The sequence below is a fragment of the Protopterus annectens genome, chromosome 7.part1 (assembly GCF_019279795.1).
Source record: "Protopterus annectens isolate FY-2018-M chromosome 7.part1, PAN1.0, whole genome shotgun sequence".
NCBI classification, from domain to species: Eukaryota; Metazoa; Chordata; order Ceratodontiformes; family Protopteridae; genus Protopterus; species Protopterus annectens.
Window position 1 is genome coordinate 300,989,725 of NC_056740.1, and position 24,547 is coordinate 301,014,271.

Sequence of the window (24,547 nt, forward strand, 5' to 3'; positions counted from 1 at the left end):
AGACAGATGTCGTTTTAAAATGAGGAGGGCTAAAACCATTGGGAAATATTTGGGAGATTATAGAAAACCTCATTTGCCTGTCAGCAAACAATTGACAGTAGATGATATAAAAACAGAAGGACATAGATCATGTAGTTGTTGCTCGTTCTGTAATTTTGTCATGAATAGAAAAGGATTTACTTCTAAAAATACACCTAATGTATATCAGATTAAATCTTTTATAACATGTGATACTATGGGAATTATGTATTTAGTGGCTTGCTCACTTTTTATTTAAGGTTTTTATTTAGGGTCACACAGGGCAAAACCACAAGATTGTTTAAGCATTGTATGGCAAAGCATTTTAGTGACATTCGTTGCAGAACAGAAAGTAATGTTTTATATAAAAGCACAACTAGCAACATAAAAATGCCAAATATGTGTTTGTGTTTCTAGACATGGCTAATTTTAAAATGAGAGTCTGGAAGAGTACTTCGTTAAATAAAGAAAAAAATTGTTTTTTGAAGAAATTTATGAAAATATTTGGCATAGAATATGTGAATTCAGTAATAGGAGTTATTCCCAAGATATAAAACCTGGGCTAGGTTAGACAGAATTTATATTATACAGGAACATGTGCATTTAATTGAAGGTCTTGATATACACCCAAGAACTATTTCAGATCAGGTGCCAATAATAACTAAAATAAAAACACAGTGTAATGATATAAAAATGAGACACTGGTGCTTTCCCACCTATCTGTTGAAAAGAGAAGCATTTAAGGAATTGGTGGTGGAGATTTTCCAGGAGCTATTCAAGAGGATAGAAATTTCCTCTGAAAATATAGCTAAGGAGTGGGATAAAATTAATATGGAGTTTAAAAATAAGGTAGAAATAAAAGAAAGGAAGCTATGGTTATGAAGTAACAAGAATTATTTAGAGGGACTGACAAATGTTAAAGTATTGCAGAATGGGGGAAATCTCACAGAACAAGAAGATCAACGGCAGAATGCTAAGCAGAAAATAAGGGATTACCTCAATAATATGCATGAGTTTAGAAAGGGTGCTGTTAAGCAACCGTTTTTTGATAACATTGCAGCACAAACACTTTTATCACAATGACTCAGGCAACAGAAAGTAGAAAGGGCTGTCGCCAAGCTTAGGGACCCTATAACAAGGACGGTAACAAGAGATCCTGTAGAAGTATTAGAAATATTTGGAAATTCAGTGAAAGTCTGTATAAAGCAGAGAAATATGGAAATGAAGAAAAGATGCTAATGGAAATGTTTATGGGAGAATTAAATGTGCCAGTGTTACAGGTAGATGAGGCTCAATTACAAACGGTTAGGATAGGGGGAGATGAAATAAAAATTGTGATGTATAACCAATCTACAGGAAAGTCCACAGGAATAAATGGTATTCCTGTGGAAGTTCAGGAGGCAAACAAGTGATAAAGATCTGGAAGGCTTTGTTTAACGGTATTTTAAGAGGAGGAGAAGTACCAATATCTTGGAAGAAAGCATTGGTAGTGTAATACCTAAAGAGGGTAAAGAGCCATCAGGCTCAGCTTCATACAGGCCCATTTCAGTAGTAAACCATGATTATAAAGTGTTCATGTCTATAATGGCTAAAAGAATGATAAAAGTAATGTCAAAATCGATAGACATGGAGCAGCGTGGTTTTGTGGAGGGATTTAAGAATATTAACAGAACACTGATGATCCAGAGGGAAGCATAATGTAAGAAAATACCATTGTTGTTGGGTTTTGATGCGGAAAAATCATTTGATAGAGTAAGCTGGGACTTTATGAGCAGGGCAATGGAAGCTTTTGCATTTCCTGAAAAAAATTTTAAGGTTGATTAGGAAGATATATGAGGGATCAGAGGTAAAAATTGAAGTGGGTGGGGTCCTCTCTGATAATTTCTGCTTGAACAGAGGAACCAGGCAGAGGTGTCCTCTTTCCCCTTTATTTGCATTATATTTAGAACCACTGGCAAAGAAAATAAGGGACTCAGAAATTCAAGGATGTAATTGGTATGGTAGTCAAGAAAATCTGTCTGTATTTGCAGATGATATTATCCTATACTTGACAAAACCAGAAACACAGATCAGCAGGGCAGTGTAGTAAAGAACAGTGTGTTTCCAAATAAAGTGATTTCTAAGCAGCAGAACAAGAGGAGGATAATAGCAGGAAATCCCGGTGTGTGTCTGAACAGATTTTTGGCAATTAAGGGGGCAAAACAAGAGGATTAATTTGTGAAACAACATGTTCCCTTGAAAGAGTTTGTTTGCTAATGAGGCAAAAGGAATATGACAGGGGCAGCTACAGACCATACAAGTGTAGAAAATGAATCATTCCAAAATGCTGAGGCTCTACAGCAGAAGGACATAGTAAATGTTGTGACAGTTGAAACAGTAGGTAAAATGTTGTTTGACTGCAAGTTTTCCAGTCCAGAACACCAGGTACTGACATCCTTTGAGATGTGTATGACAGTGTTTTGTATAGTAAAATGCTTTAAAGTGCAGGCAGACACTGACAGAGAACCTAATGCCAAAAGAAATAGAAAAGACTCTTCTGTTAAATAAGTGATGAGCTCCAGAGCTAACGTGGGTTAGTGATGAGCAGCTCACTACTGAACTTGAACTGAGTTCTAGAGCTAATCTGAGACAGTGTTGAGCAGCTCACTACTCAACCTGAGCTGAGTTCTAGAGCTAACCTGAGACAGTGTTGAGCAGCTCACTACTGAACCTGAACTGAGTTCTAGAGCTAATCTGAGACAGTGTTGAGCAGCTCACTACTCAACCTGAGCTGAGTTCTAGAGCTAACCTGAGACAGTGTTGAGCAGCTCACTACTGAACCTGAACTGAGTTCTAGAGCTAACCTGAGACATTGTTGAGCAGCTCACTACTAAACCTGAACCAGTTTCTAGAGCTCACTTGAGACAGTGTTAAGCAGCTCATTAGGAACCAGAAATGAATTCTAGAACCAACTTGGAATAGTGCTAAGCAGTTCACTAGTGAACCAGAATACACCTGATGTGTGCTGAATACTGTGAAACTAAAAGAAGGGGTTCCATTGTCTGTTTCATGGGAAGTGCTTGGTAGGGTGACTGCATTAAACAAAAATATGGTACAGTCAGTCTGCTGCAGTTTAATATGCATAGCAGCAGACTACAGTGAGCCTGAATTTCAATACTTGGGAGAGTCAGTTGAGGATATTTTTCTAGAAGACTATAAGTGAGCTAATTATTTTGGGGTGATGTGACTGCCCTTCCTGTGAGGATTTAAGAAGGAAGACCTACCCAAATGAAAAAAAACTGATTATGATCATCTCCTTGTCACTGTGTTTCAGGACATAGACAGAGTATTGTAGTCCATCATATCTATGCCCATAGTGGTGTTAAGCTCATGAGTAATGTATAGTTTCACTAAAGTACAATCCCTGACATCTGTGGTTACCAAACCCTCTAGCTGTGAGCTGGGGGTTGTGTATTAGAGTGGCGGTGGAGAGGACTGCCCCTTTAATGTTTCCCTAACTTTAAGCAATTTACACTATGTCAGAGGAGGATATATCTAAGTGAATCTGTGTCTAAGAGGAGTGCAGTGAAAGTCAGACTTCTCTCTTCCTCTCTCTCTATATATGACTTTGAAAAGGAGCTTTATGAATCTCACTGTATCTCGCTGTACATGTTTTTCTGCATGTTGGAGGCTTAGGGGTTATTTGTTTTGGAAGCGTATTTCAGTAATCTAGAAATCAGTCTGAAATTGTGGGAAGGAGCCCAATGACTAAATTATAAAAAGACCAAGAGGAGGGCCTACAATTTTAGACTTCTAGAGTGGCACCAAGGAGTTAGCAAACTTATTTTAACATTTTTTTACTAGTTTAATAAGAAATATTTGGTATAAAGCACAAGACGTACATGTCTGCCAAGGGGAAAAAATGTCAACAAAAGAAGTAAAACTACAAAACAGCCCCAAAAGCTAGAAACTCAACTGAAAAGTGTATGCAAAAAGTTAGTTAAATACTTAGATATGTGTAAATGATTCTACTGGAAATTGTCAAAATACACTGTTGATGGACAGCAAAATATTGACCCCATTTCCCAAAACACACATTACATAGAACTTTCATTAAAAAAGAAAAAAAAAACTTTTTTTTTTGCAGGGGGATTAGCCCTACACACTCCACACCCTATTTATATATACCAACTCTGAGGTAGCACAATATTGGAGAAAAGGAAAAAAATCCCAAACCTCCACAGTCATATGTATCTTATACTTAACATTCAGAAAATCAGTAAAAACAGTCAGCCATGTCATAGGCTGGCGAAAAAAACAGTCAACAAAAAAGCTGATGGTGTATGTCTGTATCTTTTATCTATATGTGTGTGTATGTATGTGTGTATATATATATATATATATATATATATATATATATATATATATATATATATATATATATATATATATATATATATATATATATATATATATATATATCTATGGGTTACCTTTAGTTTATCGAACGCCCACTTCACCGACACTAACTTTGCCGACATGTCACATTACCGACAACTGGAAAGCCGGCGTTTCCCATACGGTAAGTAAACATTTGGCCTTCCCCACTTCAGGAACTTCCAATAAAACAAACCCACCAATGTGGGGGGCTTTGCCCCCCACACCCCTTTTAATAAATATACCAACTCCTAGAACGCACTACCGTGTGGGTTCTTAGATTCATAGATGTGTACTAGGCTAATGGCCATGGAGCCATTACAAGCCTAGCCCATAAGATTACCCTGGCATCGTGCCACCCAACCTTAGTTCCCAGTACCTCTGTCAAGTAGAGCCATTGGAGTGATCCCTGGGGTGAATATGAGACAAAGAATAGTTGATGTTTTTTGAGTCTGTCCATATAGGACAAGTGTTTAAGGCCTAAGGTCCTCTTTGTGAGGTATTTTTGTGGCCTCTCCAGTTGTTGTAGGTGTCTAGTGAGGTACATGCCAAATGGGGCATTGTACTCAATGATTAGCCTAATGAGGGAAGAGTACAGGGAGACAATGACCTTTTTCTTCCTGAATGCAAAACCCTTAGTAATGAGATGTGCCACATAGAAGGACTTTCTGACCACAGTGGCAATGAGGTGGTCAAAAGAGAGGTTGCTGTCAACCTGTGTTCCCAGATCTCTTATGACGCTTTCTGTGTTCAGTGGACTACCATCAATGTGGTAATTCATGGGAACCGGGTTTTTCCCAAAGGGGATGACGACACATTTTTTGGCATTGAGCTTAAGGTCATGGTATTGACACCAGTCATTGGTCTCAGTGAGGCCTTTCTGTAGGATGGCAACATCACTTGGGGAGTTAATTATGGCTCCCAACTTGCAATCGTCTGCGAACTTTGTCAGCCAGAGTCCCTTCGTGTTGGCCTGAACTTTAGAGAAGTAGATACCAAACAGGAGAGTACCTAGGACCAAATTCTGTGGGACTCCACTCATGACTGGTTGACAGTCTGACTTGGAGTCAGCTACTTTCACACTGTGGGTTCTATCTGTGAGCCAGTTTTAAACCCACCTAGTGATATAGGGGTGATGCCCAGCTTAGTGAGCTTTCTATGATTCCTGAGTGGGGAAAGGTATCAAAGGCCTTGGCCAGATCAAGGTAGTATGTATGAACCACCTTGCCTTCATCCACAGCTCTGGTGACTGACGCAAAGAAGTCGACCAGGTATGATCTACCCTTCACAAAACCAAACTGCGTGGGATCCAGAGTTTGGAGGTTCAGTATATATTTTTGTTTATTAAGTCCATGATGATGCATTCCATAGCTTTGCATAGCAGACTTGTCAGGCTAATGGGGCGATAGTTCCCAGGGTCTGTAATCACTCTTCCTTTGTGGAGAGGGATGACTGCAGCAGTGTACCATTCAGTGGGGACAAAGCCTGAGGTAAGGCTGTGATTGAACAGAGCACACAGGTGAGGTGCCAGTTCACTCTGTAGTTCATGTAGAGCAGAGCCAGGGATATTGTCAGGTCCCATAGAAGCTGTATTATTGGCCTTGGACAGTGCTGTTTTAACCTGTGCAGCAGTAATACTCAGTGCCTGGCAATCTACTGGTATTGTGATTGGTCCTTTGGTGGGGGAGAGAGGGGTAAAGTTGGTGCTGAATTTGTCAGCCAGTATATTGGCAATATCTGTTGGCGCGGTATAGGAGGTGCCATTGTGCAACAGCTCCTACCAAATCTGGGTATTGCCATGGAGATTCTTTACATAACTATAGAAGGCCTTGTAGTTGTCTTTACTATCTGCAGCAATTCTGTTTTCATAGCTAGCTTTAGAGGATATGATGAGGGAATCTCAAATTTTTGTTGAGGCTGATAAGGGTGTTTTTCCAGTTTGGGATTTCACCTTATTTCTCATCAGTTTCCTCCTAAGGGGCGAAGTTCAGGTAGATGGCCAAACGGTTACTTACCATGTGGGAAACATCGGCTTTCCAGTTGGTAATGTGATATGTCGGCAAAGTAAGTGTTGGTGAACTGGGCATTCAATAAACTAAAGGTAACCCACATATATATATATGTATACATACATACACACACACACACACACATATATATATATATATATATATATATATATATATATATGTGTGTGTGTGTGTGTATGTGTGTGTGTATTTAAGATGGTCAACATCTGTTTAGCCAACAAAAGTTGACCAAAGCAGATGACCTCCAGGTGTGTGAGATTGTACAAGTCTAGAGGTGGAGAAACAGGCACTTTCCCTGACATTGTGCAATCTCAGATTTAGTATATATGATTAGCAGTGGGTGTGAGTGGTGCAGGAGGGCTTGACCCCAACAAAAAACAATGTTTTCATCTGCTTTTGTTTTGTAAATTTTTGCATATGCCATGTTTATTGATTGGTGCATGCATAATAACCTGTTGGCATTTCCAAAGTCAATCTTCCTGTGTCAACTTTATTAATGATGAGATTTGAGTGTTTCAGTCTATATCAGTACACCAATAGATATATAGCTATAGATATAGATAAAGATGGATACAGATCCCTGTGAGGGGATCGAAAGACATTTTTGTCAAAGGTGTGCTGTGGTTCTTAAAGTCTATGAATTCCTGAATTGTCAATTGAACTGTTACACTCTGCATTTGTTGAAGGGAGGAGGATAGTTTTGGGAGGTAAATAGGGATTCTTTTGTTAATGGTGACCCTTTCTGAGATTGTCTTGTGTAGTGATAGTGTTATCCAAAGGACTTCTCTCAGGTAAGGGGCAGGCTAGGGTTAAATGAAGGGTTAGAGTTAGGGTTAACTGGCATTTGTAAAGTGGTGTAGGGGCTTCCCCCCTCCCCACTCATCTTACTAATGCCTGCTAATCTGAACGTATTATGCAGTAAGTTTAATGAGCTCTAATTTACAAGTTTGAAGGAAAAAGTATACATCTGTTAAGATAAGGTGTAACCAACTATACTGTAGGCAATCCAAACCTAAGAGATCAAAAGAAGGGACTCAAGCATGATTTAAAGAGTGTGTAAAGAATTCAATAACAAATCCAATGTGGTTAAACCAGAGTAACCCCAAATAAAATGGTGAGAGCAGTGAGATGCTAATTTGAGTAAGAGTGAGCACCTTACAAAACTATAAGGGCAGTGCTAGAGATTAACATTTTGCCACTGTCCCTGAGCATTATAGCACAGAAAATTTTAAAGGCACAACCTCAACCTGGTCTGTGACATCAATAGGGCTTGTGAAACCAGCCACTGATATGCTTACCGCTTAGAATTTATTAAAGCTTCAAAATCAGCTTTTAAAACTCCTTCAGGTAGTAGTCAGAGAGTTAGAGTTATATTGTAGTTGCTTGAGTAACAATCAAAAATATATATATAAAATAATAAATCAATATAGACATCATATATATAATAACTTTCACCTTACTATATAATAACACTATCATCTTACTGATAATAATACACAAAGTATATTAATAAATTAAATAAAAATATATATATTATAAGTAAATAAAATTAATATTATATATAATATAAAAATGTATATACGATATAAATCGCAGGTATATGTCAATGTCATATGGTCGAATGAAAGTGGGTGTAAAAACAATCAAAATGATGAATATCGATGTAAAAAAAAATTCAATTCAATCTTAAAATAATAAAAAAAAGTCACAAATTAAATACATAAAAAGTCTATCAATACATAAATATAAAGGCATAAAAAAGGTGTATAAAAAATATGTATAAAAAGTTATAACAGTTACAATAATAAAAAAGCATACATAAACAATAAAAATATGTATAAAAAAATATAAATAACAAATATATATAATATATATAGTATATATATATAATATGTAAAACAAAAAACATATAACATAAATTAACAAGTAAAATTGAAATCATTTTGATTGTTGCTACCTGGTATTGCATTGGTTTTTTCCACATAACGGCCAGTGTCATTAGGGGGCATTATTATATATATTTTGTTTAAATAGGGCTTGTTGGTAGGACAGATTTGTGTCCCAGAGACTCCCCCATCTGTGGAATTGACTCCCTCTCCACGTCAAGCAGAGTACCTCATTATCCCTTTTTAAGTGCAACCTGGATAACTGAATGGGAAACACAAAATACACCCCAGGAATTTCACCTGTGTCCCTGCTGGATAGGGGCATTGGATGCTGACTTGTCTAAACATGGGCTAAACTCATGGGTAGGCTTATAAGGGCCAATAGCCTAGCAGCTTCCTATGATCCTATGAATGCCAAATTCAAAAATAAGCCCCTAGGGTGCTTCTTACTAAACTTAACAGGGAACCCCAGACTATGATAAAATCAACTAAAAACAGATATGAGGTTAAGTATCGCCACCCAGGCAAAGTGCAACCACAAAGCCTTCTTTAATTTTAACCTTAGAAACAATGTCCAGCACAGTGCAGAGCTGATAGTAAATGTTATTCCCAGACTTAGACCCTGAGAACATAGCCAGTCTACTAGCTGATACATTTAGTTCTAACTTCACCCCTCCTCCTACCTTCTCAGATCTCATACTCATATCTACACCTTCCAACTCTCCCATGAACAAGTCCTCCAGGCTATTATCCAGGGCCAAAAACACTGCTTCTATGGAGCTGGATAACATACTGAACTGCTTACTAGGACCTGTCACACCCCCAGTAGAGATTATTCAGTATCAGCCTCCAACCAGGCTTTGGAGGACAGCAACTGTCATCCTGTTGCACAAAGATTTGGCATCAACAGACTTGGAGAAAATACAGACCCCCCTGTCTGACCAGTCTCATTTGTAAGGTATGGAAAGGATCTTAATGGAATTAATAAATAAGGACATACATAACCTAAAAACTATTGACCTAAGTCTATTCAGATTTGTTAAAAGCAGATCCTGTCCAGTTTACCTGGTTGACTTCTTTGAGAAAGAACGTAAAACAATGAATGAGGGAAAATTAATAAACACTGCATATCTAGACCAAGCAAAGGCATTCAACAACATTCCTCACTTTGGTGTCATAGATAAACTATCCCAGCTAAATGTTAATACCTATGTAACCCACCGGATAGCAAAGCAGCTCACAAATAGAACCGAGAAAATTAGGGTGGTCTGCGCTACCTCCTCCAAAAGATCTGCCTCTAGTGGCATACTCCAGGATTCTGTTCTTGGGCCACCCCTGTTTAGCATTTACTTCTCGAAGATCAAAGCTACTGTTAAGAGTTTATAATTGACCACGTTTGTGTATGACTCTTAAATTTGATGCCAAGTTTCTCCAGGAAGGCCTTTCCCAAACTAGTGGCTTATATCAAAACCATGGACTAAAACTGCATGCCAGGAATGTATAAGAGTATACTTCAGTAAGCAAAATATCCCTTGTAACTATTACATTGAAAACACCCCCCCCCCCTGAAAATTAATCAGGTAGTTGGGGACCTGGGAAACTATGTAGACAATGAATTTTCTTTTGATCCCAAGGTATCCACTATTATAAGAAAGCACCTTTTTTCATTGCATAGCTTGTTATTAAAGGTCATTTCATATAATGCTGTCTTCAGTATGTACCTCTCCAAACATTTGAAACAACTTGAATGTCTGCAAGACTTTCTTACTAAGAAAATCAAGGACATAAATGACAAAGACTGTTCGGACTGGCTCAAGGCCTTTTCCTTTCCCTCAGTGTCATTAGGCTTCAGAGGTGTAATCTCTGCCTTGCGTGCAGGACCCTATCCTGTCAGACCTACTACACATTCTCAATTCCTATGTGGGCATAAAACACCATTCAGTAAATATAAATCTCTTTTGCAACATAAATAGAACATGTTGAAGGGACAGATATCAGTGATAATATCACTTCTTTGGAATTGTTTTCTTCTCCACATAAAGCTATTCAAACATAATCTGAACAAATGGAATATGAGGAACATGTAAATGTTTTGCTCATCCCTAGGTTGTTCATTCTTAAAATATAATGGCTAAAAACTTCATGGGAATGTATGGCTAGGCATCATTCTCATGGATCAACAGCCTAGTAAGTACCTATGAACCTATGAGCTATGGAATGCTAACAACTTTAAATAGGAGGCTCACGGCATGGTTAATAAAAGTTTCTTCATACCTATAACCTCATCAAAACAATGTTTAATATGATTCAGTATTATTTACCACTGTTACTGTTAAAAAAAAAAAATCACAGCAATGAAAGTGCTACAGACAACAGGTCAGAGAGTTATCCCAGAGGAGTAAAGATGTGAGCTGATAATGAGCTGCTTCCTGCACCAAGGGTACAGGGTTCAGTACCTTGCACCTTCATTTGGCTACTGTATGACTCTGACCAAATCATTTAATCAGACAGTGCTCCCTAGGTTGTCCCTGAAAAAAGACAGTTGTGTTCGGTGGGCTTACCTGGTCAACAAAAAGCTAAAATAAAAGTAAAAAGTATGGCGCATGGAATTTTATACATTCAGAATAAGGAATATTCCTTGTAACCAGAGGCAGTTGAGAGTTTGGATTCCTCTAACCCCAAACAGAGGACTATTTCTGGCAATTAGCTGTGATCACAAAAATAGTTAAAAATAGCCACCGACATGTATGCTGCTGCTGCAAAGACATGAATGTTGTACATTACATGTACCCATACCTCTAAGCTGTCCCTGATTTTGCCTTCTATTATTGACCTTTCCCTGATTTTCTGGTAAATCGCCGAGGATTATAGACAAGTGAGTGATACCACATATTAGCATATCCTACTTTTTATTGTACAGAAAATGCATGTTAATGCAAAATTGTTGTTCTGTTAACTTTTTAGAAGAGTTATAGTAAAATTGAAAAATTGCCCTGATTTTGACCCCACCTTAAACAAAGAAGTTGAGACGTGCAGGGAACTATAGCTCTAAACTGTCCCTGAGCTTGTAGAATGTCATTGATTTTGCCTCATATTTTTTGATCTGTCCCTCATTTTCTGGTAGATTACTGAAGATTACAGACAAGTCAGTCATACCAGATATCAAAGTTTCATACCTCATACTGCTCAGAATGTGTGTGCTGATGCTAAACATGTTATTCTAGTAACTTTTTAAGTGAATTAGAGTAATATTTAAAATTACCCCTGATTTTGTCTCCTCCAACGCTACTATTTTTGGGTAAATCTCAAAATCTTGAGTAATAAGAGTTATGAGATATGCAGGGACCATACCTCTGTATAAAATAATGTGGGACTGCTTTGTTATAGTGAACCAGCATTTACTGATGCCTGATTCAGCAATCACAGGTTCCCACTGTCCCACCTAACCACTGCATAAAGTTTAAATTATTTTTTAACTTGAAGGTATTTACACCTCCTGATGTGGGATCTCTGCCCACACACACCCAGTCTCTAAATATACTACCTCCAAGGTCACACCATCTTAAGGGGAAGGGTTAGAGGTAGTTTATTTACAGGAGAGTAGTGTGGAGGCAGAACTATATTACTGAGATGTACAGGAGGTGGTAAGCTTTAAGCTTGTCTTTGGTAGGTCAGGTACAGTTAGTATCTTGTCCTGCACTCAGGTAGATCTAATAATTTTTGGGTCTTCATAATGAAGGAGTATGTAATGATGTTAATCACAGAGTTTGCTAATAGATATATATTTTCCAGATTCTGATTTAGGATGTCCTAACCTAGGTCTGTGTTTGACTACTGAAAAATAAAAAACCTGAACAGCGAAATATCAAACGGGAGACAGCAAAACTGGCAATTACAGAACAACGACATCATGGGAAAAAAAAGTCATTGAACGGCCATATTCTGCCAGCTTTGCAAACACAACCAATCAAGTTGCGGGACTGTGCCCCCCCCCCCACAGGCCCCCAACTATATAGACCAACTCCAAGATAGCACTACAGTGGGAAATAGGTCAAATTTAAAAGGTTTCCCTTCACTTACCTTGTGCATCGCATTACTTCCTGGTTGTTGGCCAATTAAGGCCATTCGATGCATTTATTTTCGATGATGTTGTTATTCAGTAATTGTCTGTTTTGCTGTCTTCCATTAGATATTTTTCCGTTCGGGTTTTTTATTTTTCAGTAGCCGAACATAGGCCACCTAACCCTTCTATCACCTACCGTGAGTTCTTTTCATAGCTCACTCAAGTTTCAGAGCATCTTCTAGAATAACTGCATTTATGTGCAACTCAGAGGCATATGCTTTGTTCAGTAAAGTGTTTTGTTTCCTGTATGCAAAAATATAAAATTTATTTTTATTGTTATTTTCAGATCAATGACAAAATTGGAAACACTGAGAAAAAACAGAAGGATATTATGAACCGATTAACAAAACTGGCAAAAGATGTGCAAGAGCTGAAGAACAAAACAGAGCAAAACAGAGTGATGGCAGAAGAGGCCAAGGAAAAGTCAGACAATGCATCAATGATGGCTAAGGATTTGCAGACGGTATGTTCCGTGGAGATTCAAGTTCAGTACTAACTAAAAATAGTCTTTGTGCCAGGGTCTGCAGAGGTCTTATTAAATGAAGTTTGTCTGCCTAAGAGATTTATGTACAATGATGATTAGGGTATACATGGAATGCAAGTACCCATTCATACAAGAATGGTTAGGGTACCCATGGAATGCAAGCAGCCATTCATACAAGGATGGTTAGGGTACACATGAAACACAAGGACTCATTCATACAAGGATGGTCAGGGTACACATGAAATACAAGGACCCATTCATACAAGGATGGTCAGGGTATACATCCAAGAACCTTTTTATATAAAGATATTCACATCTATATCACGTTATCGAAATTTTACTACATCAAATAAATAAAGGTTGAACTTTATTGATCAAAGTAGTAAAATATCGAATAACGTAAAAAAAAATAAATCAATAAAAACTAGAGTAGACAGGGGGCAAGCCCCCCTGCACCCCCCATACCCCCCTACTTAAATATACCAACTCTGAGACCGCACTTCATTGAGGTATACGGAAAACTCCCCCTTACGGAGATTTCCATTTACCTGCACGATGTTCTGAACTTTCGACATTGTCGTGCCGACAATATCGTATTCAATATTGTCGGCTTACGACAACGTGAACTAGACCCAAATATTCAGGGTATACATCAAGTACTCATTCTTACAAAGATTGCATGTATGTGAAATCCAAGTACCCTTTCATACAAAGATAGTCAAGGTATAGATAAAATAAAGTTCATATTCATACTAAGATGGTCTGAGAATACATGAAATTCAAATACCCATTCATAGAAAGCTCTGTATCCTTTCATTCCTGCAGAGTATCTTTCTTAATCTAATCTCCAGAAAAAGAGAGATCCATCAGGATAGAACATACATGCCAAGCCTCCATATTAGGTCCCTTCATATACATATTCTGGGATGATATACGTTTCAGACAGCTGCTGATGTAAGTCTGGGGCATACTTCTCAACTGTTCAGATTTTTGCAGAATTTCCAGATTTTTGCCTCATATTTTTGGCCTGTTCCTCATAAAATTTGTGGTTTTCTGGATTTTTGTGGCAAATAAGTGAAGTTTTGAATTCACTAAATAAATGACAGGTATTTGAGTTTCAGACTTCATATCTTTCAGAAAATACATGGTAACACAAGTCCTTTTATTCTAGCAACTTTCTAAGACTTTAAGAGTGATATTTAAAATTTGTCCCTAGTTTTGGGTCTTTGTCCCCCCCCCCCATGATTTCCGGCTTTGTCCAGATTTTTGTGCTAAGAGATTGAGAGCTATGGTCTGGGGTTGAATGACTCCCTCATTTTACTGTCCTCCCCACTGCCCACTAATCTGAGGCACCAATATATAAAGGCCTTCTCTCCTGTTTAATGTCATCTGGTTATTATTAGGAGTAAGCTGAAATTATGGCAATGTATAGTTTTGTATGATTTTGTGACCCTTCCCAGTTTTTCATCAACTTCTCGAGTTTGTGAATCTGAAATGGCATTAGCATTCCTTAGTATACTTTCTACTGCACCCATGGCCCATTGCAGGTCTGACAGTTAGCTGAATGCCCCACCATAACCTATGCTCTACATTCTTCCAAAGGACATAACACCTCACCTGGATATTTGATCTGCCATCACCCAAAGTGCATAATATTTCACCTGGATATTTGATCTGCCATCACCCAAAGTACATGACACCTCACCTGGATATTTGATCTGCCATCACCCAAAGTAAGTAATATCTTACCTGGATATTTGATCTGTCCTCACCCAAAGTACATAACACCTCACCTGGATATTTGATTTGTCCTCACCCAAAGTACATAACACCTCACCTGGCTATTTGATCTGCCATCACCCAAAGTACATAACACCTCACATGGATATTTGATCTGCCATCACCCAAAGTATATAACACCTCACCTGGATGTCATCACCCAAAGTACATAATACCTCATCTGGATATTTGATCTGCCATCACCCAAAGTACTTAACACCTCACCTTGATATTTGATCTGCCATCGCCCAAAGTACATAATATCTCATCTGGATATTTGATATGCCATCACCCAAAGTACATAACACCTTAGCTGGATATTTGATCTGCCATCACTGGATATTTGATCTGCCATCATCCAAAGTACATAATACCTTACCTGGATATTAGATCTGCCGTCACCCAAACTACATAACACCTCACCTGGCTATTTGATCTGCCATCACTCAAAGTACATAATACCTTACGTGACTATCTGAATGACCTGTCACACCCTGTCCTCTACCCCAACCCATACTAGCTAAAGCTTGTAATGAGACTTGAGGCACTCATCTTTACTTCCAGGTATAATGTTAACAAAAAGAGCAACAGAGAGATCTGCAAATACATCCTTAGCAGCATATAACATCAGTAAATGTGGCACACATTATGAGTTGACCAAAAGACCATCTACTAATCTGGATTAAAACATATTAAATTAACAATAGTTTTGTCTGGTGGCACTAGTTTATTTGTTGATCATGAGGCAAGTATGGTATATGCATTAATGGGAAGTTCATAGGCTCATAGATTAGTACTAGGTTAACTGCCCTCGCAAGCACTTTTAAGCCTAGCCAATTATCCCCTGTGAGATTCAAACCCTGTACCTTGCGTTTGTAAGGCAAACACCTTAACCATTAGGCCACACTCCCAACCTTATCTGTTCTATTGTTAAACATAACAAAAATACAGTGTATTAAAATATTCAAATACTACACTTTATGATTTGAGTATAGCTGACTGAAAAAACAGTGTATTAAAATATTCAAAATACTACATTTTATGATTTGAGTATAGCTGACTGAAAAAAACAGTGTATTAAAATATTCAAAAATACTATACTTTGTGATATGAGTACAGCTGACTGAATATCTATAACTATACCTCAGAGCAAATGAAAGACTTAGTATTAATTTATGAATTATGTAATATAGAGCGTGTGTGTGTGTACACGTATGCATGCATTCATTTGACATTATTAATCAGGAGAGCTAAGTGGGCACATTAACTGTTTTCAGGTTTCATGTAAGACTGATGTACACAAAACCTTTTAAAGAATGTAGAAACTGGAGGGGTTATATTACATATATGCTAATCACAGAATATGTGTAAGCCTGTGACCTTTATACTATAGTATTGGGTTTAATTCCCAGTTCTGCCACACATATACTCCACACATATAGTATGTAGCACCAAATAACTTATATCCTCGAATAAGTTATCTCATGAAAACTAGATACAAATACTTAGTGGGTTTGCCATAGTAATAAAAACATCAAATAACTGTTACAAATATCATCTGTCACACCATCAACATTAAAGACACAATGGTAAGTATATCTCATCATTTCCTTATTTAAAAATCTTTCTTCTCTGTTCACATGTTATGAATTTTTTATTTATTTTTCTGCTGTCTCAACAGCCTTTATACTTGCATATGTGTGAAGCAGAGGCGCATAACACGTCACAGACCATGTAGGACAAATGGCTCCCCCCCTGATTTTTAAAAGAGAGCAAGCAGCCAGCCAAATCTATGTGGTTCAGTCATCAGATGATTTACTGTTACTGATGCTGACCTGTGTTAAGTAATGGGGTGTGTACGACGTGCAGCTATTCAGCTGCAAACAGGGATTTCTCCAGTGCTAATATAGCAGATTAGTATGCACTTTTAAAAACGGTTGCAGCTGGAGCAATGAAAGCCATAGATGATTAAAATGCACTTTTAAACAGTTAAAGTAAGAGATGTGCAGGTTTTTGTATTACAAGCTACCTAATGTCATGAGATTTTAGAAAAGAAAATGAAGGTATAAAAAACATTTTTGAAGTGCAATCCCCCAAGGCTTGTCACAAAGTGTATGCATTTTTTTTCCTTAATGCAGAGGTATGATCTAGATCACAAAATCAGTTTCTTCCTTGTACTCAGGGACGTCGGGAGGCATACGCACTGTACTGAATTCAGTACAATTTATTTAGAAGGGGGGTAGCTTTTTAAATTTTCACTTGTTTGTGTTTTCGCGCTTTACTGCACGATGACGTCAGCTCATCAGGGCAGCCAGTCGGAATGGAGCTCACCGCGCATGTATTTCCGTCCGCCAGTTCAAATGCATTTCGAGCAGGAGGATTCAAGCATTATGTTGGTCGAGCGGGAGGATGTACACGTTATGTTGGTCGAGCGGGAGTATGTTGGTCTCACTTCAAGGACATTATGTAGAAGGGTCTTGCAACCGAGGGTTGGTGAGTAATATGAAGTAAGTGTGTCGAAAAGGGTCTTGCAACCGAGGGTTGGTGAGTAATATGAAGTGTGTGTGTGTGTGTGTGTGTGTGTGTGTGTGTGTGTGTGTGTGTGTGTAAATGCCCCAGATGGGATGTACTGGTGGTGTGGTAGGGAATACCTCAGGCTTGAACCCTGTACCTTGTATGCAGGTGTTAAAGACCTGAATTCCCTACCCACCACCATTTGTAAAAAAATTGCAGATTTTTGCCTCATATTTGATCTGATCTATTCCTCATATCTGTGGTGTTTAAATATTGCAATGCTTGAAATTTGATGGTGCAGTGGTAGCAACGTAGCATTGATGCCTCACAGCTGTAGGTTCTTGGGTTTGGTTCTTGGCTGGGGTGCCTTCTTTGTGGGGGTCTGTATCTTCTCCCTGTGTTTGTGTGGGTTTGCTTTTGTGTCCTCCCATGTTACAAAGACATGGCTGCATTATTTTTCCTGGGCCTCTGCTGAGAATTGTTTTTTTTTTGTTCCAAGTCAGACTGTCCTGATTAACAAATTGACAGGCATTTAAATTTCAGACTTCAGGTTTCTGAATGTTTACTTCCTTACATATTTGATGGTGCAGTGGCAGTATTGTTGCCTCACAGCTATAGGTTTTCTGGTTTGATTCTTGGCTGGGGTGCCTTCTGTGTGGAGTCTGCATCTTATTCCTGTGTTTGTGACATAGTAAAACAACTTTTTATTCTAGCAATAAATATATAGTAACCCAACCTTTTTATAGCAATTTTTTTAAGTTTATGACTATTTGAAATTTGTCCTTATTTTTGGGAATGTAATACCCTGTTATTGGCTTTGTCCAGGTTTTTTGTGCTAAGGTTGACAGCTATGGCAAGAACTGAATTCACTGAATATGTTTGAGGGCTGTATTCCCTCATTACTGGGTTGTCCAGGTGTTTTGTGCTAAGAGGTTGACAGCTATGGTGAGAACTGAATTCATTAAATGATAGCCATTTAAGTTTCAGTCTTCCTCTCTTTCACAAAGCAGGTGATTTGGCATAGTGGTATGTTGTTCTGACTATTTTGCACAGTGACCTTGGCAGTAAAATGTATGATGGTAACACAGCATTTTATTCTAGCAGCTTTCAAGATTATACAAGCAATGTTTAATGTGTTCCTGTTTTTGCCCTTTTGACCCACCCCAATAAATTTGGCTTTTTCCAGACTTCTTGTGCTGAAGTTGAGATGTAGTTGAGTATTGTGTAGATTTTACAAGGAGCTGAGAGCTGCAGGGGAAGAGAAGTTTAGTGCTGATTATGCTAAGTCAGCTCACATTGCTAGTAGCACAAAATGTTGTGTACTTGCTTTTAATGCAGAAGGTTGTTGGTTCTACTCCCATAAGGGGTGAATGCTGCTGTACTGAAAGTTAAGACACTAACTATGAGCCTGTTATCAGTTTGCCATCCATTTCCTATTGCAATATTACTAGCTTATTATTAATGTAATTTAGGCAATTTATTCCTCAGGGGCATCAGACACTTTATTTTTCAGTGAAGTCATGAAATATAAAGGTGATTGCTAGCAACAACCTCTTCATTAGTTAGATTTATTTAACGTGGAATTATTTAGATGACTTTTTTTACTACTTCAGAGATTGTGCATATTATTTATTGATAATGGTGGACTGTAGAAGTTTGACTAGACTTTTATGATGGAAATGTTCTGAATTGGGCAGTTTTGTTTCATTGTTTACTGGAAAAATGTTCAAAGCAATAGGAAGGTGTATCAAAGAGCACATGTATGTTTCATATGCAAGGGGCCTATGATTTAAAAGCAGCAGCCGAGAATTAATTTTTATCTGCCACGGGTAAAATGTATTTTTCTTTGAATGTGGGTTTTAATGTTTCAATGAATGTGAGTTTCAAGGGCAGAGAAGTTTTAATGCCAAGTTTGTTTAGCAGATGTCTTAGTGTTTGTGCTGTAAAATGCAAAATAAAACTTTCAAATGAAGTTCAAATCATCATAGAAGTAAATCAGTATGCACATTAGTGTTTATGGTAAATGGAGTGAAATAGCAAATTAATGGATCATTGGAATGGCTGCAGGGGGAGGCTCCATTCGACCATGGTTTTGTGAGGGGGAAGGGAGGCAAACTTAGACAGCCCCAGCTGAACTATACCTCCCAACTGTCCAGATTTTCAAAGAATGAATAGATTTTTTGCTTCTTATTTTTGGTTTGTTCCTCAGTTTGTGGTTTTCTGGCAAATGATTTAGGAATTAAGTCACTAAATGACACTAGTTTCAGACTTTATAACCTTCAGAAAAATGCATGCTAAAATAAGACCTGTTCTATCAACTGTCCCAGTTTATACAATAGCAATTTTAGTACTGTTTATATGTTCCCTCAATATATTTGGCCTTGTCCAGATTTATTGCATTAACAGGTTGAGAGGTACATGCAAATAAATTGCTTTATAGAATTAGGCATAGCCAAACCTCAACTGTCCCTGATTTTGGCTCAAAATGTTACTCTTCCCCTAATGATCCCTCCACAAAATAGCAATTTTGGAAGAAAACATAGAGGGTTTACTTTACTTTTATAAATAACTGTAATGATCAGAGTTATACATTACTTTTATTTCAGAAATGCATGTAGATTCTCTAATTTTGTCAGCTGCTCTAAGTTAACTGTGCTCATATTAAAATGGTGTCCCTCCTTTGACAGGTTCCCAGCTGTATTGTCTGGCAATTTTATATTTTTGCATCACATTTTTGGTCCGTTTTTCATAAAATTGCAGTTTTCTGGCAAATTAGTGGCAAATTGTTAAAGACTGAAGTTAGAAAATAATGCAGACATTTCAGTTTCAGATTTCATACCTTTCAGAAAATTCGTACTTATGCAAGACCTACTACTATTCTATTATCTTTCTAAGTTTATAAGAGCAATATTTAAAAAAAATTTCCTTATTTTTGGGCCTTTGCCTTAGTTTTATTTATGAGTTTGTTGCTGTAAGATGTTGAGAGGTGTTGTGTGTGTGTGTATGTGTGTGTGTGTGGTAGGTAGCATACCTCTCAACTGTCCACATTTTGCAGAATGTCCAGATTTTTGCCCCATATTTTTTGTCAGTTCCTCATAAATTTTGTGATTTTCTAGAAAATCATTGAAGGTTGAAGTTGCTAAATAATGACAGACATTTGAGCTTCAGACTTCATGTCCTTTGGAAAAATTCATACTAGCACAAATCCTGTTATTCTAGCAACTTTCTAAGTTCACGAGAACATTATTTAATATCTGTCCCTGTTTATTTTAGGCTTTGTCCATATTTCTTGCACTAAGAGGTAGGTAGGGGTGTGTGTGTGAATGAAACATCCTAGTTAGTGGTAGCAGGTGGTTAGTAATTTACTCAAACTCAAAAACGTGTACCTTAGTTACAGAAAACAAAAGCATAAAGTCTCTACCCCAACTACCATGCTGCATTTTTCAAAGAACTGACATTTCAGGTTAATTTTCAATTCAAGGAACCGAGTTTGAGTGAATTTATATTATATTACTGAAGAGGCATTACAGCGAATGCCTCTTCATCGACACTAAAAGAGCGAACCGTGAATTACGAGAATGGCCGTAGCTTGGCTGGGGAGGGGGGTAGCAGTTTGAGAGCTGTCAGTACAAATTTGAAAATCCTAGCTACACCCCTGCTTGTACTCCCACACCAAGTACTCTGACAGGCTTCAAGATTCCTGCAATTAATGACTGACAGAAAGTAGCTGTTTATTTCAGTTGTTTCCTTCTTTGAAAGAAACGTCCTGCACTGGAATGTTTTCATATAATCTTCTCTGTGCAGCATGATTTGCACCGCAATCCACAGAGGTTTGAATCAGTTAGGAATTCTTGAAAACTCCTGTTGTTACTTAGGTGTGATTTGACACCTGGTTAGAGTCTTGCTGCAATAAAAAGTCCATCATCCATCCATCCATCCATCCATTCATCTATAACTCCATTTTTTTCCTCTCTTTGCAAATGGGTTTGGGGTGTCACATCAAAAGTGACCATCATCTGTTTACTTATTTATTTATTTACATTTGATTACCTGAAAAGTCTGACTGGTAGAAGCCCATTTTCAGTGAGGCCCAGGGAGAAAAGTTCCATATTATTATAAAACATTTTAAGAACAATAATTTTACAATCCTCAAAATAAAAGAAAAATGTGCATTTTAAATAATTGCAACAGATTAGAGATAATTTAAAACATTGTATAAGAATCAATACAAGTTATATGACAATCATTTAAAATTTATAGAAATTTTAGACAGTTTGCCAACAAATTAAAAGTAGGTTAGTCTAATACAAAGAGGAATTGCAATATGAAGTGAGGAAAAAACAGGATTATTGCATATTTAGACAGAAAGTCAGGGAAGACACTTTGACAGAAGTAAGGAAGTAAGTGAAGAAGGAATATTAAGGAGGTATAAGGAATGGAATGGTACTTGTTCACATTTAAGCATATAGTTTATACAGGTTTTGAGCAACAACAGAGCCAGATTTTAGCCAGGAGGTCTTTCACAGTGGTTTTGTATGGTGGGAGGTAATGACCTGATAAATACAGGTAAAGAGTTCCAGACCTCAGCAACTTTGTACAACTACAGACAGCACCCAGCAGTTTTGGGTCTATATTAAATCAGCGAACGCTTAAAAAAGCAAACACTGATTTATCGACCCCATGTAAGCAAAAGCTTACAATCCCGAACACTCAGAACAGTGATTTTTTTTTCCCAGGGGAAAAAAAATCATTGTTCTACAAAAAATAAACAAATAAATAAAAAATAAAAATTTCAAAACATTACATAAAATGGGGAGCTTCGCAAATCCAAGACCGCACTGCAGTGACGAAAACAGCAAAGTAACGGAGGAGGCCAAGCAATTTCTTTCCCAGGGAAATAAATAGCTTATATGCCGTTTCGCTATTTTGCTGTTTCGTGCTTTCAAGTTCGATCAAGACGCATTTGAAGGATTGCATCTTCGATTATATAATAGGAACCCGCAGATATGATAGGTTTGTAAATAGATGGGAGTTTATCTAGATCCAATTTTTATACCACTAGATGGTTAGCCCTGCCACTGTTATTATTCTATATCACACAGACAAACAATTTAGAGTGTCCAGTCTACCAACTGCTTGTCTTTGGAATGTGGAAAGAAACCTGAGCACCCATAGAAAGCCCACACAAACACAGACTCAGTATAGAAGGCACTCCAGACAAGAATCAAACTGGTAAATCTCTGGCTGTGAGGTGACTGCAATGAACAAGTCATCAAGGTAAGAGAAAATTGATATATGCACCTACAGAAAGCCAATCCATGTAGACATAAGGGCAGCATTCACACCCTAGAGTAAAAAAAGAATGATCAGACCTCAGACCCAGTATGTATAAGGCAGAAGTAGTACAGCAGGGTGTTGCTGTGGATAATAATAGGAGTACTAATTTATGGTTATTTAAAATGAAATTCCAGTTTCAAGAGATGAAATTCTAAAAATGTCAGTTGCTCTTAAGTTTAATTGTGAGTCATTGCTATGCTTATGTGATGAAGTTTTAATGCAGCTATACGTAACATTCAACAGTTAAATAGCAAATATAAGAATAAATAGAAATTATGTTGATTGAGTGTTCTGGCATAAAGAGCCAAGTTCTGTGGTATTCAGTGTTTTCTACTACTCAGAAAGTCCAAATGCCAAAATAGTTATGTTATTTCAGCTTTAAACTGCGGTAATCAAGAGTTTTGCTTCTCCTGCATGTGTATATATGTATCTACTACTAATAATCGATCCACGAAAATGTGGAAATGATTTATGACAACACACTTAAGTTGACAAAAATATGTCAACACATTACAGTATATGCTCCAAGGCTAATTCTCAGAACAAGCAAGGAAATGTAAAGTGTTTTTTGCATGAGGGCAAATATAGGGTCAGAGCTGCAAACCCACATACACCTGTTAAGGAACAATAATGCCCATTAGGGTGTCTGTTACTGTATGAATAACATTATCCTCATGGGGGTGTTCTGAGGCCCAATGCCTACACCCCTGGAAGGCCGTTATTTACACAATAACACACACATCCTGGAGGGCATTATTGTGCTTAGAGAACTGGCTATCTGTAAACATGTTTTGTTTTAGTTATTATTATTACTATATTATTATTTTTTTATATATTTTTTATGTAGAATTGCTCCTCCACCTAATTTTTGAAACTGTATGTAGTATATGTAAATGATATTGGAGTAAGCATTTTCCACCCAAAATCTAAGAATTTCAAAAAACGTCCAGATTATTATCTCATTTTTTTGGTCTGTGGCTTCCTGGCAAGTCATTGGGGGTTGAACTCAATAAATAACAATATGCATTTGAGTTTCAGACTTTATTTCCTTTAGAAAATGAATGCTAAAGCAACTCCTTTTATTCTAGCAACATTCTAATTTTATGACAGCAATGTTTAAAATCTGTTCCTATTTTTTGTTCCCCCTTATTTTAGTCTTTATCCAGATTTCTTGAGATGAGAGGTTGAGAGATATGCATACTTAATTTTAATACTGCTGCCACCGCTCAGTCGATCGCTCTCTCTCTCTCTTACACACGCACGCACACATACAAACATACACTTCCACTTTCATGCACACAAACACACACATAAACAAACACACACACTTTTTATTCATTTTTAAATGTTTCTTTTAATTTTACATTCACTAAACAGTAAAATCGCTGATTAGTGAGCGTAAAATAATGGCTTAGTCAATCTCACACTGTCATGCATCTATGCATGCACTCACACACACACACACTTTTTTAATTTTCCATTTTTTTCCTAATTTTACACTTGCTAAACAGCAAACATGCTGCTTAGTGAACATAAAATAATGGCATCCATTAGCTTCCATATAGTGCGACCTCCACGGCAGCTTAATATGCCGCTGTGAAGCATCAGACTCATTTTCCAGCAGGCATTACCTGTACATTAACACCCTGCTGGAGAATGTTCTCCACTCAGGGTTTAATGTACAGTTTCCCCATTCTCTAATTATGTATACTAACGTCAAGATAGCACAGTCCCAGGAAAAGGACATATCCCCGCACTGCAGAGACTATTGATCTCACACAGCTAGCGACCATCTGCATATGTTGACCAGTGTGGATTAAAAATACACAGCTCAGTCATACCTGACAGAAGTCTGATAGATGCAACTGTGAGTTTCAGAACTTTGAGCATGGAAGTATAACCAGAAGAGAAAACAATAGTTACTGAATCTCACTGTAACACTGTATAAATGGTTTTCCAG

At 37.5% G+C, this 24,547-nt stretch overlaps 1 protein-coding gene across 4 annotated transcripts in view; it reads left to right on the top strand.

Annotated features, from left to right (window-relative positions):
• LOC122807740 (laminin subunit beta-1-like) overlaps nt 1-24,547 on the top strand; it is a 2,263,691-nt gene that overhangs the window by 1,935,383 nt on the left and 303,761 nt on the right. For all 4 annotated transcript variants that reach the window (XM_044078727.1, XM_044078725.1, XM_044078726.1 and 1 more), the window contains one exon: nt 12,760-12,936. In XM_044078727.1, coding sequence (XP_043934662.1) covers nt 12,760-12,936 — 177 coding nt within the window. The remainder of the gene's footprint in view (nt 1-12,759; nt 12,937-24,547) is intronic.